Source organism: Lynx rufus, unplaced genomic scaffold, assembly GCF_022079265.1.
Source record: "Lynx rufus isolate CCGP_SWC_20201006 ecotype Redwood Valley unplaced genomic scaffold, mLynRuf1.p SCAF_6, whole genome shotgun sequence".
NCBI classification, from domain to species: Eukaryota; Metazoa; Chordata; class Mammalia; order Carnivora; family Felidae; genus Lynx; species Lynx rufus.
In genome coordinates, this window is record NW_025814878.1 from 143698203 (window position 1) to 143711140 (window position 12938).

Consider the following 12938-nt stretch of genomic DNA (forward strand, 5'->3'; position numbering starts at 1 on the left):
CCAGCTCCCGAGGCTTCTCTCCAGGCTGATGAGCTCATGTCTATGTTCACCAGAAGCGACTTAGCCCTCAGCTCTTTACCAGAAGCTGGAAATTAAAAATGAAACATTATTGGAATCTTCAGCCCTCCTCCCCCCCTTTATCTTCCTATTCCCCTGTACCTGGAAATTTCAATAAGCTAAGGGAAGAATGCTCTAAGGGAATTAAAATGTATTAAAAGAAACTCTAAACAGAAAATTTTTAGCATTGTCAGAAGTATACAGAGAGGGAAATAGATATATTTAAAAATGGAGACAAGGCAATTAACATACAACAAAGCTAATATTTCCATCAAGTGAAGGCGATTTTAAAACAAACTGTGGTGGTGTAACTAACTTGACCTATGGAAGAAAACAAAGATGGACATTTACTCTCAACCATGTTCATGTTAAAAATCAAGTTCCAGATAGATTCGTGACTTAGATACAAAATATAAATTAATCAAATACGTAGTTAGTTGCAATTAATAAGAGAACTCAGAAAAAAAATTTGCTTGGAAACTATTGGATATTTAAGCGACGAAGGTTTAAAACAATACTCTTCAATAAAAGTTTACGAAGTCACAATAAAACACCTTAACTCAAATGTACACAAACAGTAGGGGAAGTCTACCTGAAAATTAGCAATGAACCAGTCAGAGATGATGTAAAAGGGCTGCTTTAGTCTATGACTTCATTGTTTGAACCAAGAACAGTTTCAAGCAATTTTAATTCTGTATTTTTGTGCCTTCACACGTTTTCCAGCGCTCTTCTAAAATATTTCCTCATAAATTTAAATCACTCCCAAGAATGTAACTTGTAGCATATGTAAACTTAAGAAAGAATCCAATCAATGATTGAATACTGTCCATTGGAAACTAAAAGCTTTAACGATCTACATGCACTAAGATTCTCTAAAAATATACTTGGTGAAAGAAATAAGACAGAGAAAGACAAATACCTTATGATCTCATTTATATGTGAGATCTAAAACAAACCTGAAACTAATATAATGTTATATATTATTTATACATCAATTAAAAAAATATGGCATGCTTTTAAGAGTTGGAAGTGCTCATGAATTCTCTTTTAAAAATACTTCTGTTCTCTATCTGCCACAGAATTTTATCCCAATATATTGCATTTTTACGCTTAAAGGCTGTGATTAATGACCCAATTATCCTAGTCTAAAACAAAATCATATAAAAATTGAGGTATGATTTTTAGTTATTTCAGGTGTGTAAGTCTCTCTACTTTAAATGTTTTTCTTCTTGTTTGAGCAGCCATTAAACGTAATAGCATGCAACCAAACATACTTTTTCATAAGTACAGGATATGAAAAATAATATACTGGAACTTAATGAAAGTGATGGGACTTCCTTCCCTTCCCTCCCCCTCTTACAGTCACGTGTCTGCGGATGAAATGGAATGGAACGGAGCGGAATAGAAACGGTTTGGAAAAGATAGTAAAACGACCAGTAGTTTATAGAAAGGTGGGGATCAAATTGAAAAAGGAAACCCTAAGGTCCCACCGAGATTTGAACTCGGATCGCTGGATTCAGAGTCCAGAGTGCTGACCATTACACCATGGGGCCCACCTAGCCACCTTCCCCCCTAATTTGGCGACATAGTTCTTCTTGCCCAAGTCCCCTGATCTATAAGCACAGGTGACTTTTCCTCCTCCGGGATGGAGTCGTGGACGTTCACCTGTCGCACATCTCCCACCCCAGGGTCTTACTGGAAAACACCGGCTTCCAAACGTCAGGAACCCTCCCCCCCCCCCCGCTTTTACCTGCGTATTCCCCCCAAGCGGTTCCGGCACGGGGTGCTCCGGGCCCCTAAATAGGAGCACAGGTGAGGTCGTGACCCGGGCCGAGCCGTCACCGAGGTTCAGGTTTTGTGACAGGTGTTTGTATTGTTACCTCACGTGAGGCTCACACGCGCCCTGGAAGGTGGGGACACCTGAGGCCGAGGCCTGCGGTCCTTCACTCCGCTTGCTTATCAAGGCTGATTTCCTTCTGCGGGCCCTGCACTTGCGCGGGGGACCGGGGACAGGACTGGAGGAGGGTCCCTGCAGCCCTGGGGCACCTGTGTGTGTGTGTGTGTGGGGAGGGACTGGGGACCGGACGGGAGGAGGGTCCCTGCGACCCTGGAGCACCCGTGTGTGTGGGGTCCGGTGGCGGGAGGGAGGTCCCTGCGGCTCCGGCACCAGCCCCGCGCCCTCCAGTCCTCTCCCCGACGGAAAGCGGGTGTGGGAGGCCACCGAACGCACGTGACTCGGGGAATGCGTGTCGTGGGGCGCACCCTGGACGTAGCGGAGTAGCGTACGGACCTGGCACCTGCTGGAGCGACACGGGGGCCTCCCGCCCGCCGCCGCCCTTTCGTCGGCTGCGTGCGCGCTCTGGGTGCTTTCATCCGGAGCCTGTGGGCGCGGGACAGCCGGGCCGGGCCGCCTCCCCAGATGAAAGGATTCTTCGGCGAGGCGCTGCGAGGACGGCGCGCCCCCTGGTGGACACAGACGGCAAAGCGCAACAAAGCGCCGCGAAACCAGGTCGCCTCCAACACCCCAACCCCGGAGGACCGAACCCCGCAACGCGCCGTTCTCCCTGTAAATACCGGGCTTCTTGCTGGGTCCCCTCGCAGAGCGAGTTTTTCAGGGTGGTTCTTGCTGGAAAGCGGGGCTGGGAATTTTCCTGAAGCCTAGAACAGGTGCAGGTCGTATTCGCGCAGAGTGGGTAGGAACTCCTCGGGAGGGAGGGTGCAAATCCTCCGCGGGTCCTTCAATCCGCCAAGACCCGGCGCAGATGAGGAAAAGGTCCTCACACAGAACACCTTTAACCCTGCGCCGGGAAAGCCCCGACATTTCTCATCCCTCCACGAAGCCAGCCAGAGGTGAACACACTAGTTCAATGACAGTTTCCGACGCCAAAGGAAAAAAAAAGAATCCCAATGACCTTGACCTTGGGAGGTTCAGGGAGGGCCCCTGACTTGAGCAGCAGCGGCTCCCCGTTTATCAGCACGTCTGTGCTCCTGCCGGGCGCCTCCTGGGGGTTTCCCTCCGCCCGCAGGTGAGCCGGCTGAGAGCCCGGGTGTGACCTGAGCGGGCGCCCAGCAAGGGCACCGTCCAGGAGCCTATGTCTCCGTCCTGCGCCCTCGGAGACGAGATCGGAGCACCCTCAGCCCAAGTCCGCTTCCCGTGCCCACTCCGAAGTCTTCAGCGAACGCACGATTAGTGCGCTCCGGAGGCGGGCCTCGGGGGCTGGGCAGGAATGCAGGGAAAGGGGCCTTTTTTCCCTGAAGTGAGTTCTTGCCCAAAACAGGCGAAAAAACGGTGGTCCGACCCCCTCCTCCTCCCTTTAGCCACTGAGTGGCCTCATTAAGACCACTCGTTGTGGACATTCATCTCCAGGGAGACTTCTGCTCCGGTCTGGGAGCAAATCTCGTTCTTAGCGGGTGTAGACTCGGGATCATGGAAGGAAAAGGAGTGAGAAGGAACCAGGTATGGGTTCTGGGATGCGTGAGTCAGTCCGGGTGCACGGCCACGACCAGGGCCCGTGGGACCCAGACCTGAAAGGTGAGCGGGCGTCAGGGCTGACCCCTCCCCCTCGCGCAGGAGGGAGGGTTTGTTGCACGAGGAATTGAAACCCGAGGCGGGATGAGAAGGGGAACACGCAGGAGGCACTGACGCCCGGGGCCAGGGAGCCAGCGGCGGCCCCGGGGAGAAGGGCTGCAGGGTGCGAGCTGGTTTTTGGAGAACACGAGGGCAGAGGGGAAGGGCGAAGACATTGAGTGGGTAGAAAACGAGAAGAGAGGGGGGAAGAACGGAAAGAACAGAAATACTTTTACCCCGGCTGGTGGCTAGAAGCTGACGCGGGACCCTGCGAGGGGCAGGAACAGTGACAGGCGGACGAGGCAGGAGATGCGGGCAGGTTAGGGCCGCGATCGTGCTGCGGCGAGAATTCTGCAAGCGACCAGCACGGGCGTCCACGCAGCACGACTCACGTGCAAGAAGGAATCTCGGAAGCGTGCAGCTCGCCGAGGGGAGGGGGTGGGGCGAGGGGGCCTGCAAGGGCTGGGGGCCACGGGAAGCTCCGAGGGGTCGAGGGGGGCCGCAAGGGCTGGGGGCCACGTGCAGGGGACCGTTCGCTCTGCGGGCCTGGGCTTGGTGAGAGCGTCCGATGGAGGAGGCCAAGCGCGGGGAGGGCGGACCCGCTCAGACCGGGTATTGATCACTTCTCAGCTCAGATGCCTTTTCCAGCCTCACAGTAACCTGGCCATTCCTCGTAAAACGGAAGTCCTTCTGTGTGCACAACCTCCTCTGTAGGAATCCAGCCAAGGGCACACGTGGGAGACACGAGTCCCGCCCCCCTCCCCGCCCCCAATCTGGATCTGGGAGCAGTTTACAGGATTGGAGACTGCTTCTTGTGCGCGTTTCTCCGCGGGGTCTCGCTGGCGCGGGCGGGCTCTGGCTTCCGGTAATATTATTGGTCGTTAGGGCTTCGTATGGGCTGCCTTACAGGGGGAGAGGGTCGTTTTAAGAGAGATCACGGGAAGAAAAATTGAAAAAAAAAAAAAAATTGGCAAAGAGAAGCCCGGAAGGTCCCACCGAGATTTGAACTCGGATCGCTGGATTCAAAGTCCAGAGTGCTAACCATTACACCATGGGGCCGGCGGGTGCCATTGCTTAGCAGGTATCCCTTGTGATAAATATTCATCACTGAGGCGCTGCATCCTAATCCCCAGATTTTCATTTTTTTCCTCCTTCTCCTTCCCCCCCCAGTAAAGCTGTACCGCCCCCTGCAGGCGCATTTTGGAAATGTGTGAGTGCTTTGGCTGTCTCCATGGCTGGGGGCACGAATGGCTGTTACAGGTCACTACCGGAGAGGCCGAAGGCCTGACCTACTCAGGACAGTCTTCTACAAAGACTGGTCCTTAGGACTGCGCGGCTTTGGTGGCACCACCTTCTATGCCCTTCTTCCGGTTTTCAGGCGCCTTTTCTAACTGAAATTCCTGCTCCCACCTTTGCACCCGTCTGTCCATAGTGAATCGTCTCGTGGACATCTGGCAGGACGCTGTCGGACTTCGTTAGCGTTTTGAGGTTAATTCTGACGTGGGAAGTCACAGTTTCTGGTCGGGGGTGTTGGGAGACACGGTTGGAATCCTAAGTCACCACAGGAGAAGTCTGACCGCTGTGAGGCCGCCGTACTGTTAAGTAGCCCGGACCCGCGTCAGTGGTCTGGCCCACAGTGTCAACGCACAGGCGTGGGGATAAAGATGCCGTCGGGTGATTGTCGCCCTCCGCAGCTATGCCGAGAGTCACCCCAAGTCGGTGAACTCCCACCTGAGCTCCAGACATCTTGGAGCACATCCTGACCACAGAATCCACGAATATAACGAAATGTTTCTTACGGTACCAGATTTTGGGCTGGCTTCCTATGCAGTAACGGTAACCAGAAAAACTTCTAGAAACAGGAATTTTCCCTGTCTACTCCCTCAGTATTGCCCGGTAGGACTGTCCTCAATTTGTCGTCACCATAAGCAATATGTTAATGAACATCAGCGTTCGTGTCTTCTTATGGGCCTATTTAAGAACTTGCGATAGGCCTCGCAACGTGATGATTGTTTCCAAAATTGTTGGCCCTGGGGTCTGCAAGAGTGGGATGGAATTTGAAAAGTTAAAAATATGAAGTAGATGATTAAGGCTAAGAAGAACCCCCCCCCCAAGACGCCCTCTAAGGGCCATGTATTGTTATATGAAGCGAAAAAAGACATTTGTGGGTCATCACTCACGCAGTGTCGTTCCAGAGTCTGCCTGGTGCTGGGGGTATGGCGGAGAACGGGATTCCTCTGTTAGAAGTCACCTCTTTAGGGAGAGTTTTACAAGAATACCCTTCGCTGCCCCGGATACAGATCCTAGCGCACGTGAGGCCATCGGCTCTCATTTTGCGGCGCTAATTTTCAACAGCTGCCTAGAGAACCTTCGGGTTTGTGAGGTTCTATGCAGGAAGTAAGTTGCACTACGAGGAAGAGGCAGACGTGGGAACCTCAAAACTTCTCCCCCCGTGGCTCCCTTTGCTGTGCCCACACCAGCCTCTCTGGCTGTTCCGGAAGGTGCCAAGCAGGGAGCTGACTTGGGTACTTTGCACAGGTCCCTTCCACCTGGAGTAGCTTCCCCTAGATGGTGTTTCTCTCTCCACTTGATGCCAGTGATGTCCACCGTCCCTGTCCGCCTACCCTCCTTCACATCGTGCGCCTGGGTGGCTCGGTCAGTGGGGCGTTTGACCTTGACTCAGGTCACGATCTCACGGTTTGTGGGGTCGGGCTCTCCGCTGTCAGCGCTGTTAGTGAGGAATCTGCCTCAGGTCCTCTGACTCTCTGCCCCTCCCTTGCTCACTCTCGCTTTCTCTCTCAAAGAGAGACAAACATTGAAAATTTTTTGAAAAAAAAACTTGTGACTCCCAACTCCCTAGCCACTTCCTTGCTTTATTTTATACAAACTACTCAGCCAGGAGCTGACGTAGAACAGATTTAATTAATTAGTTAATTTATTTGTCTGGCTCGCTCCTCCCCTCCATGTGCCACTTACACAGGAACTTCCGCAGCCTTCTTTTCCCAGTGTTTCTCCAATGCCAGACTAGTGGCTTCCATACAAGAGAACGCTCTTATTTTAGGATTAAATTAATTTTCTTTACGCTGGCTGATTGGATCACACAGAGGTCAAATTGCTGGCTCTCCGATGATTTGTCTGACTTATAATTGGGGTTTGCAGCAATGCGTATACTTTTCTTATTCCCCTAGTGCACGATGCTTAATGATTTTCCTGTTACACACGTGGCCTGAAGCTCCACGGACTATTCGGACCTTTGTCACAGCTCCTGTTGTTATGCCCAGCATTCGTGATCCCCAAAGACCACCAGGGAGCTGAGTCCGATGCAAAAGCAAAGAGCCTTTATTCGAGCTAGCTCGAGCTCAATCCCCTACCTGCACGGACGCAGCGGTGAGATACCCGAGAGAGAGCGGGTTTCAAAAGCACAAAGGTTTTATAGGGATCATGGCCTTAGCCGATTGGCTGGGGAAGGGTCCGTGGCCTCAGCCGATTGGCTGCCAAAGTGTGGTCCCAGATCAGCAATTATCAGCATCACCTGGAACTTGTTAAAAATGCAAATGTTGGGCCTGGTGGTCACAGACCCACTGAATCAGGCACTCTGGGGGTGGGGCTCAGCAATCTGTGTTTGAACAAGTCTTCCAGGAGATTCTGATGCACCTGAAGTGTAAGAACCACCGTGTCTGAGGGTCTCTAACATGTTTGGCCTCAGTGTATACAGAACGTTTCTCACTGGTCACCTATTAACCATTGGCTGTCAGCCTTGCTGTGCTATGTAAATACCTAGTACCAAACACCATCCCCAGAGACTGACTTAATTGGTTTGGGGAGGGGTAAAATGCTCTCAGGTCATTCTAAGCCTGGACAGGGTTGAGGGCTCCGGCCTCTGGCCCCTACCTGAGAGAAGGCCTCCCTCTTCTACTCACACTGTCCACGCCTCTCACACTCCCCTTCCTCCCACCTTAGACTTCAGAAGAATGCATCAATCGGTGGCCTGCTTTCTTAGAAAACATAAGTTACTCAAGGAGAGGAGGCGTGGTCTGAGGTTTGAGCGGGAACTTCTTTCTGCGGCCACGTCCGTCGGGGACCTAGTCACTAGTCGGCCGCCCTAGGTCTGCTCTTTCACTGTCTTGTCTCTTGTCAACGTGAGCTGCGACAGACTGAAGCGTAAATTCTTGTAGGAAAGTGTGAGGTTAAAGGAAACCGATTTAGAAAAAAACTTGCACGAAAGAAGATGGGGACTGTTTCTATACTAAACACCAAAAAGTAAAAACCGAAGAATTCTCTTCCTCCTGGCAATGGCCAATTAGAAAGAAGGACCTCCTGGATGGTAGAAGATAAGGCCCACTTCTCTCGTATGAGATAAAACCCTCTTCAACTTCTTTTCTATTTCTTCACGTAGAATATAAAGTCAAGCCCGGCCAGTGAGGCCCTGTCTGCACACCGTACTGCGTCCCATATGGAGTTCTGTGCCAGTGTTCACAGCTGCTACCCACCAGTTTGTTTGCAGATGATAAACACAGAGGAGTGTCATTAGATTTGTAAGGGGGTCTCCTAGGACCTCGGAACATGAGACATTGTTGCACAGCCTTCCAGCATTTATCTCCGAAGCGGGCACTTCTCATCCATTGGCTTCTTTGATCATAGGCTACAGAGGCAACAATGTTGTATATGAAATCTTTCCTTTAAGCCGGCCATAAATTCTTCTGAGCTTCTTCTACTAGTTCCAAAATAGTGATACTTTCTTTTTCTCCTTCATGCTCATGGAGCAAAGAGATCCTATGAATGCTGGACTAACTTAATAAATAATTTGAGAGCCTGCTTCACTTAAATAGCCATCCAGTTATATTGGCGTGTAGAATTTTGCATATTTCGGAATCTTACTTGATAAGCTCTTCACAATTCGTATTAGTTGCTTTATCCCGAAGGCCTGCCATTTTCAGAAGCCTGCACAGAGTACAGAATGAAGCCTTTGGTATAACATTCCATCAGACTAATGGCTCGGGCCCATGGACTGCTCCCTTCTGCCTCCCCTTGCAGACTTTAGTCCCACCAACGATTACTGATTCCTTGAATGTGATACCCACTTTCCTACTTCTTCTGCCTAGAATGTTGTTTTGTATGATCCCCACCCCTACCGGTAATATCACCTGTCCTGTGCTCCTTGGATTTTCCATACACGTCTCTGCCAAGGCATTTATTATGTGTGTTTTATCTGTATTTGAGCAGGGGGATTCTTAGATTTATTTATTTGTTCATTCATTCATTTATGGGCAGTGCATGCCTGATTTAAAATTCGAAGAGCATAAAAGGGTTACAGTTGAAAAGATCCTCCCTGAATCATTGGCAGTTTATCTAGTATCCTTCTAGAGGCATTTTACAATCATACAAACATACGTATACAAAATTCTCTGCACACTGTCCTGTGCCTTACTTTTTGCACTAGCCAGTAATGGAGACCATCACATATCGATACCTGGATAAGCCTAATAGTACCCAGTGGTTACAAATGTGGATTCTGAAGCTAGATTCTTTAAAAAGCATGTTTGCGTTACTTATTGGCTGTGCAACCTCAGGCCATTTACTCAACCTCTCTGAATCCCCACTTTATAATCTATAAAACAGGCATAGTAGTAATTTCACTCCTAAGGTTATTATAAAGATTAAAGGATGGAATTTATGTGAGGAATCTTTTAGGACCTCGTCTGGCACGTGGTAAGCAATACATATTAGCTACTGTTATTATGAAAAAGAGCATTTCTATTTGTTTTTACCATCAGAATAATGCACTGTAACTTGTTGCTTTGTTTTTGATCACTCAGATTGCTTCTAGTCTCTTGTACTATAAACCGGGCTGCTGAAAAACTCTGTACATATATGTCATTTTGCACATTTTCACGAATAATACAATCCCAGAGGTGGTTTCTGGGTGTAAAAATAGATGCATTGTTTTGAAAGAGACTGTCAAATTTTCTTCCATGAAAGGATTACCAATTTTCAGGGCCCCCAGTGGTGACTGAGAATTAAGATCATGGAGTCTTACTCAGGAATTTCCATTTCTAACCCAACATACAATGACTGGCTTGTAGTGAGTATTAAAGGCGAAATAAAATGTTAGTTTAACTGGTTGGAAGGATTGGGAAATACAGTGGGGTTTTGGTGGCGGCAAAAAGCATTTTAAAATCTGCTTTGGCATCTTTTTATCCTAGCAAAGTCACAAGACTACTGGCAAGGAGGTGGACACAGAAGAACTTTTATTTGTCACTTTGCGTTGGCCTACTACTACAGAGATTTCTTTCAGAAACTCGAAAGAGGAATAGATAAAAATTACTGAAGTTTCATTACTAGCTTAATGCAACAGGGTGGCGGGGGACCATAAGTAGCAACTGGCCGGAGTGCAATTGATTTACTGGCTTTCCGGTAGCAAAATGCTTTACTACTGCCATAACGTGTTTTCACGTTGGTTATTCCACGTGACTCTAACACAGACAAAGATACCGGCAAGAAGACAAAGGAACATTGAGTGACTAAGAGCTGCAACCTTCCTTTAGACCTCTCATTGTCATCTCCGAGTTATTCCCATTTTACAGAGGGAAGACGTGGAGATCTGTACCTTATGCAATTTGCTGCAAGACACAGCAAGAACTGGCCCGATGGGGCCAAGAGCCCAGCATGGTGCTAGGAACATAGTTAATGCCCAATAAATCTGAAGACATGAGGGGTTACTGTAGAAGGATGATAAAAGCAAAGGCCTTCATTTACACTTTCCTTTCTCATCAGGGCAGGGATTATGCCCTAAAAGAGGCAGCCAATCCTACCAAAAGCAAGGACTCAAATTTGGCAGCTTAAATTCCATTCACGTTCTTCTTCTTCTTCTTATTTTATTATTATTATTATTGTTTTTTGGCTGTGTGGCCTTGGGTAAGTGAGTTGTTTTGCTTTACTTGAGAAAGGGAGGTGACCGTGCCCACTTCACAGAGCTGTTCTGAGGAGTTAACATGCACTGAGCACTGGACCTGCCATATTGGACGCCGTGCACCTGCTGGCCGTGTGTCCATCCTGCAGATCAGTACTCAGAGCCTTGCAAGGGGTGGAGCTGGAGCGAGAGCCCGGAGTTTCCGCTCCTATCCAGGGAGCCCAAGAACTTCGCTGTACCTTGTGCCCACATGTGCAGAATGGCGAATAGCACGTGGAGGCCCGCATTCACTGACTAATCTCCTTTTCTTGCTTTAAATATCTAACGCTGAGCCCTTAGGGCTCTTTAGTCCCTGCGAGGGCACCACGAAGACTGCCTTACCTCTGCCCAAGACCACCTCGGAGACTCAACGTAAGCTTTAGCACCCACCTCCCCCTTCTCCACCTTTGGAACGAGGAAGTGGGATGAATTGTGAGGCTTTCCCGCCCGTGTTCCTCTAGTTTCCACTTGGTCCGCAGAGTTCAAGCAAAAGGCTGGCCTCACTCCACTCTCCTTTCCCTTCAGTGCTCCAGGTTGTGACTTTTGTCCTTGGGGTTTCCGCTTATACACCACTATCAGGTGTAGATGTGGCAAGCGCGGGAACGCACGGGGAAGGGTGGTGCTAAGCGCCACCACAACGCTGCAGTCACGTCCAGGGTACCCCCAAGCCCATCACCCAGTCAACATGGCAGCGTCAAACCCACCTCCAGCCTCCTGGAGGAGAAGACCCGAAAGGTGCTTAAGGTGTCCCTGGAAAACGTGATCCGGGACGCTGTCACCTACCCAGAACACCCGTTTCCCTAACAACAGTGCACCAGCTCTTCCTTAGCAAGTTTAAGTGGCTCTGAAAAGAGCCTTTGGGATTGGTTAACAGGACGCTTACTTGGCAAGTCTACTTGGAGCTGGTGTACTTGGTGACGGCCTTGGTGCCCTCGGACACGGCGTGCTTGGCCAGCTCCCCAGGCAGCAGCAGGCGCACGGCCGTCTGGATCTCCCGGGACGTGATGGTCGAGCGCTTGTTGTAATGCGCCAGGCGCGACGCCTCGCCCGCGATGCGCTCGAAGATGTCGTTGACGAACGAGTTCATGATGCCCATGGCCTTGGACGAGATGCCGGTGTCGGGGTGCACCTGCTTCAGCACCTTGTACACGTACACCGAGTAGCTCTCCTTGCGGCTGCGCTTGCGCTTTTTCCCGTCCTTCTTCTGCGCCTTGGTCACTGCCTTCTTCGAGCCCTTCTTCGGGGCGGGAGCGGACTTGGCTGGCTCAGGCATGGCCGGGACGACACCAAACGCGCTCAGAAAACACGAAACTGTACGGCGGGTAAGACGCAACTTCTCCGGTTTATATAGAAACCCTTATGCAAATAAGGTGTAAGTTACAGTCCTGGGTCTGATTGGTGGCTAGTCAACATGACGTCACTAGTTAGCTCTGCCCAATCACAACGCGACACTCCCAAAACTGCCTTCTCGTTGGAGAAAATAAAGCCACGAGCTTAGCCAATGCAAAGCCTTCTTTTTCGCGCCCAATCAGGGCTATAAAAAGTGCTGGTTGTGTGCTCGTTTCGCCAAGTGCCTGTAGAGTGTTCAGGTGGTCATGTCCGGACGCGGGAAGCAGGGCGGCAAGGCTCGCGCCAAGGCCAAGACGCGCTCGTCGCGGGCCGGGCTGCAGTTCCCGGTGGGCCGCGTGCACCGGCTGCTCCGCAAGGGCAACTACGCCGAGCGGGTGGGGGCCGGCGCGCCGGTGTACCTGGCGGCCGTGCTGGAGTACCTGACGGCCGAGATCCTGGAGCTGGCGGGCAACGCGGCCCGCGACAACAAGAAGACGCGCATCATCCCGCGCCACCTGCAGCTGGCCATCCGCAACGACGAGGAGCTCAACAAGCTGCTGGGCCGCGTCACCATCGCGCAGGGCGGCGTCCTGCCCAACATCCAGGCCGTGCTGCTGCCCAAGAAGACCGAGAGCCACCACAAGGCCAAGGGGAAATAGAATCCTGGATTAACTTGCTACAACGCCTCTCCCGCATAAACCAAAGGCTCTTTTAAGAGCCACCTACAATTTCCTGTGAAGAACTGTACACGAAGTACCTTTTGTTTCTGATAATTCCGAAACGTCATCAATCTCGCGACTTAATGCGTTAAAAGCAAATTGAGTAAAAAGCTCGACTTCCTAGTCCTAAAGTTTTCAAATCCGTCCTCTAACTTTTCATGTCATGCAAAGAACCTATCGTATGGACTTGCCACTTTCGAGTGAGAATTTCTGGATGTACATGCAGATGGGTAGACCCACCGTAGGTTACTGGTGGTGGGGAAGTAGATAATCCTTAAAACAGGAATATGAGTAATTCTGCTAAATTACACACCAT

At 50.4% G+C, this 12938-nt stretch overlaps 2 protein-coding genes and 2 non-coding genes across 4 annotated transcripts; 1 reads left to right on the forward strand and 3 right to left on the reverse strand.

Annotated features, from left to right (window-relative positions):
• Positions 1-1538: 1538 nt before the first annotated feature.
• Positions 1539-1610, reverse strand: TRNAQ-CUG (transfer RNA glutamine (anticodon CUG)). Its single transcript has one exon. It is a non-coding gene; the product is annotated as a tRNA-Gln (tRNA).
• A 3002-nt stretch (positions 1611-4612) lies between these two features.
• Positions 4613-4684, reverse strand: TRNAQ-UUG (transfer RNA glutamine (anticodon UUG)). The gene has a single exon. It is a non-coding gene; the product is annotated as a tRNA-Gln (tRNA).
• Positions 4685-11462: 6778 nt separating this feature from the next.
• Positions 11463-11847, reverse strand: LOC124528497 (histone H2B type 1-C/E/F/G/I). Its single transcript, XM_047102132.1, has one exon. The coding sequence runs from the start codon at positions 11845-11847 to the stop codon at positions 11467-11469; it is 381 nt and encodes a 126-aa protein (XP_046958088.1). The 3' UTR covers positions 11463-11466.
• Positions 11848-12164: 317 nt separating this feature from the next.
• On the forward strand, positions 12165-12636 carry LOC124528473 (histone H2A type 1-E). The gene has a single exon (XM_047102106.1). It carries the CDS (start codon positions 12170-12172, stop codon positions 12560-12562), a length of 393 nt encoding a protein of 130 aa, XP_046958062.1. The 5' UTR covers positions 12165-12169; the 3' UTR covers positions 12563-12636.
• Positions 12637-12938: the final 302 nt, after the last annotated feature.

Bases quoted from the DNA above. Each gene is read 5' to 3' on its own strand.
- LOC124528497 (XM_047102132.1), bottom strand. From the start codon at position 11,847: ATGCCTGAGCCAGCCAAGTCCGCTCCCGCCCCGAAGAAGGGCTCGAAG.
- LOC124528473 (XM_047102106.1), top strand. From the start codon at position 12,170: ATGTCCGGACGCGGGAAGCAGGGCGGCAAGGCTCGCGCCAAGGCCAAG.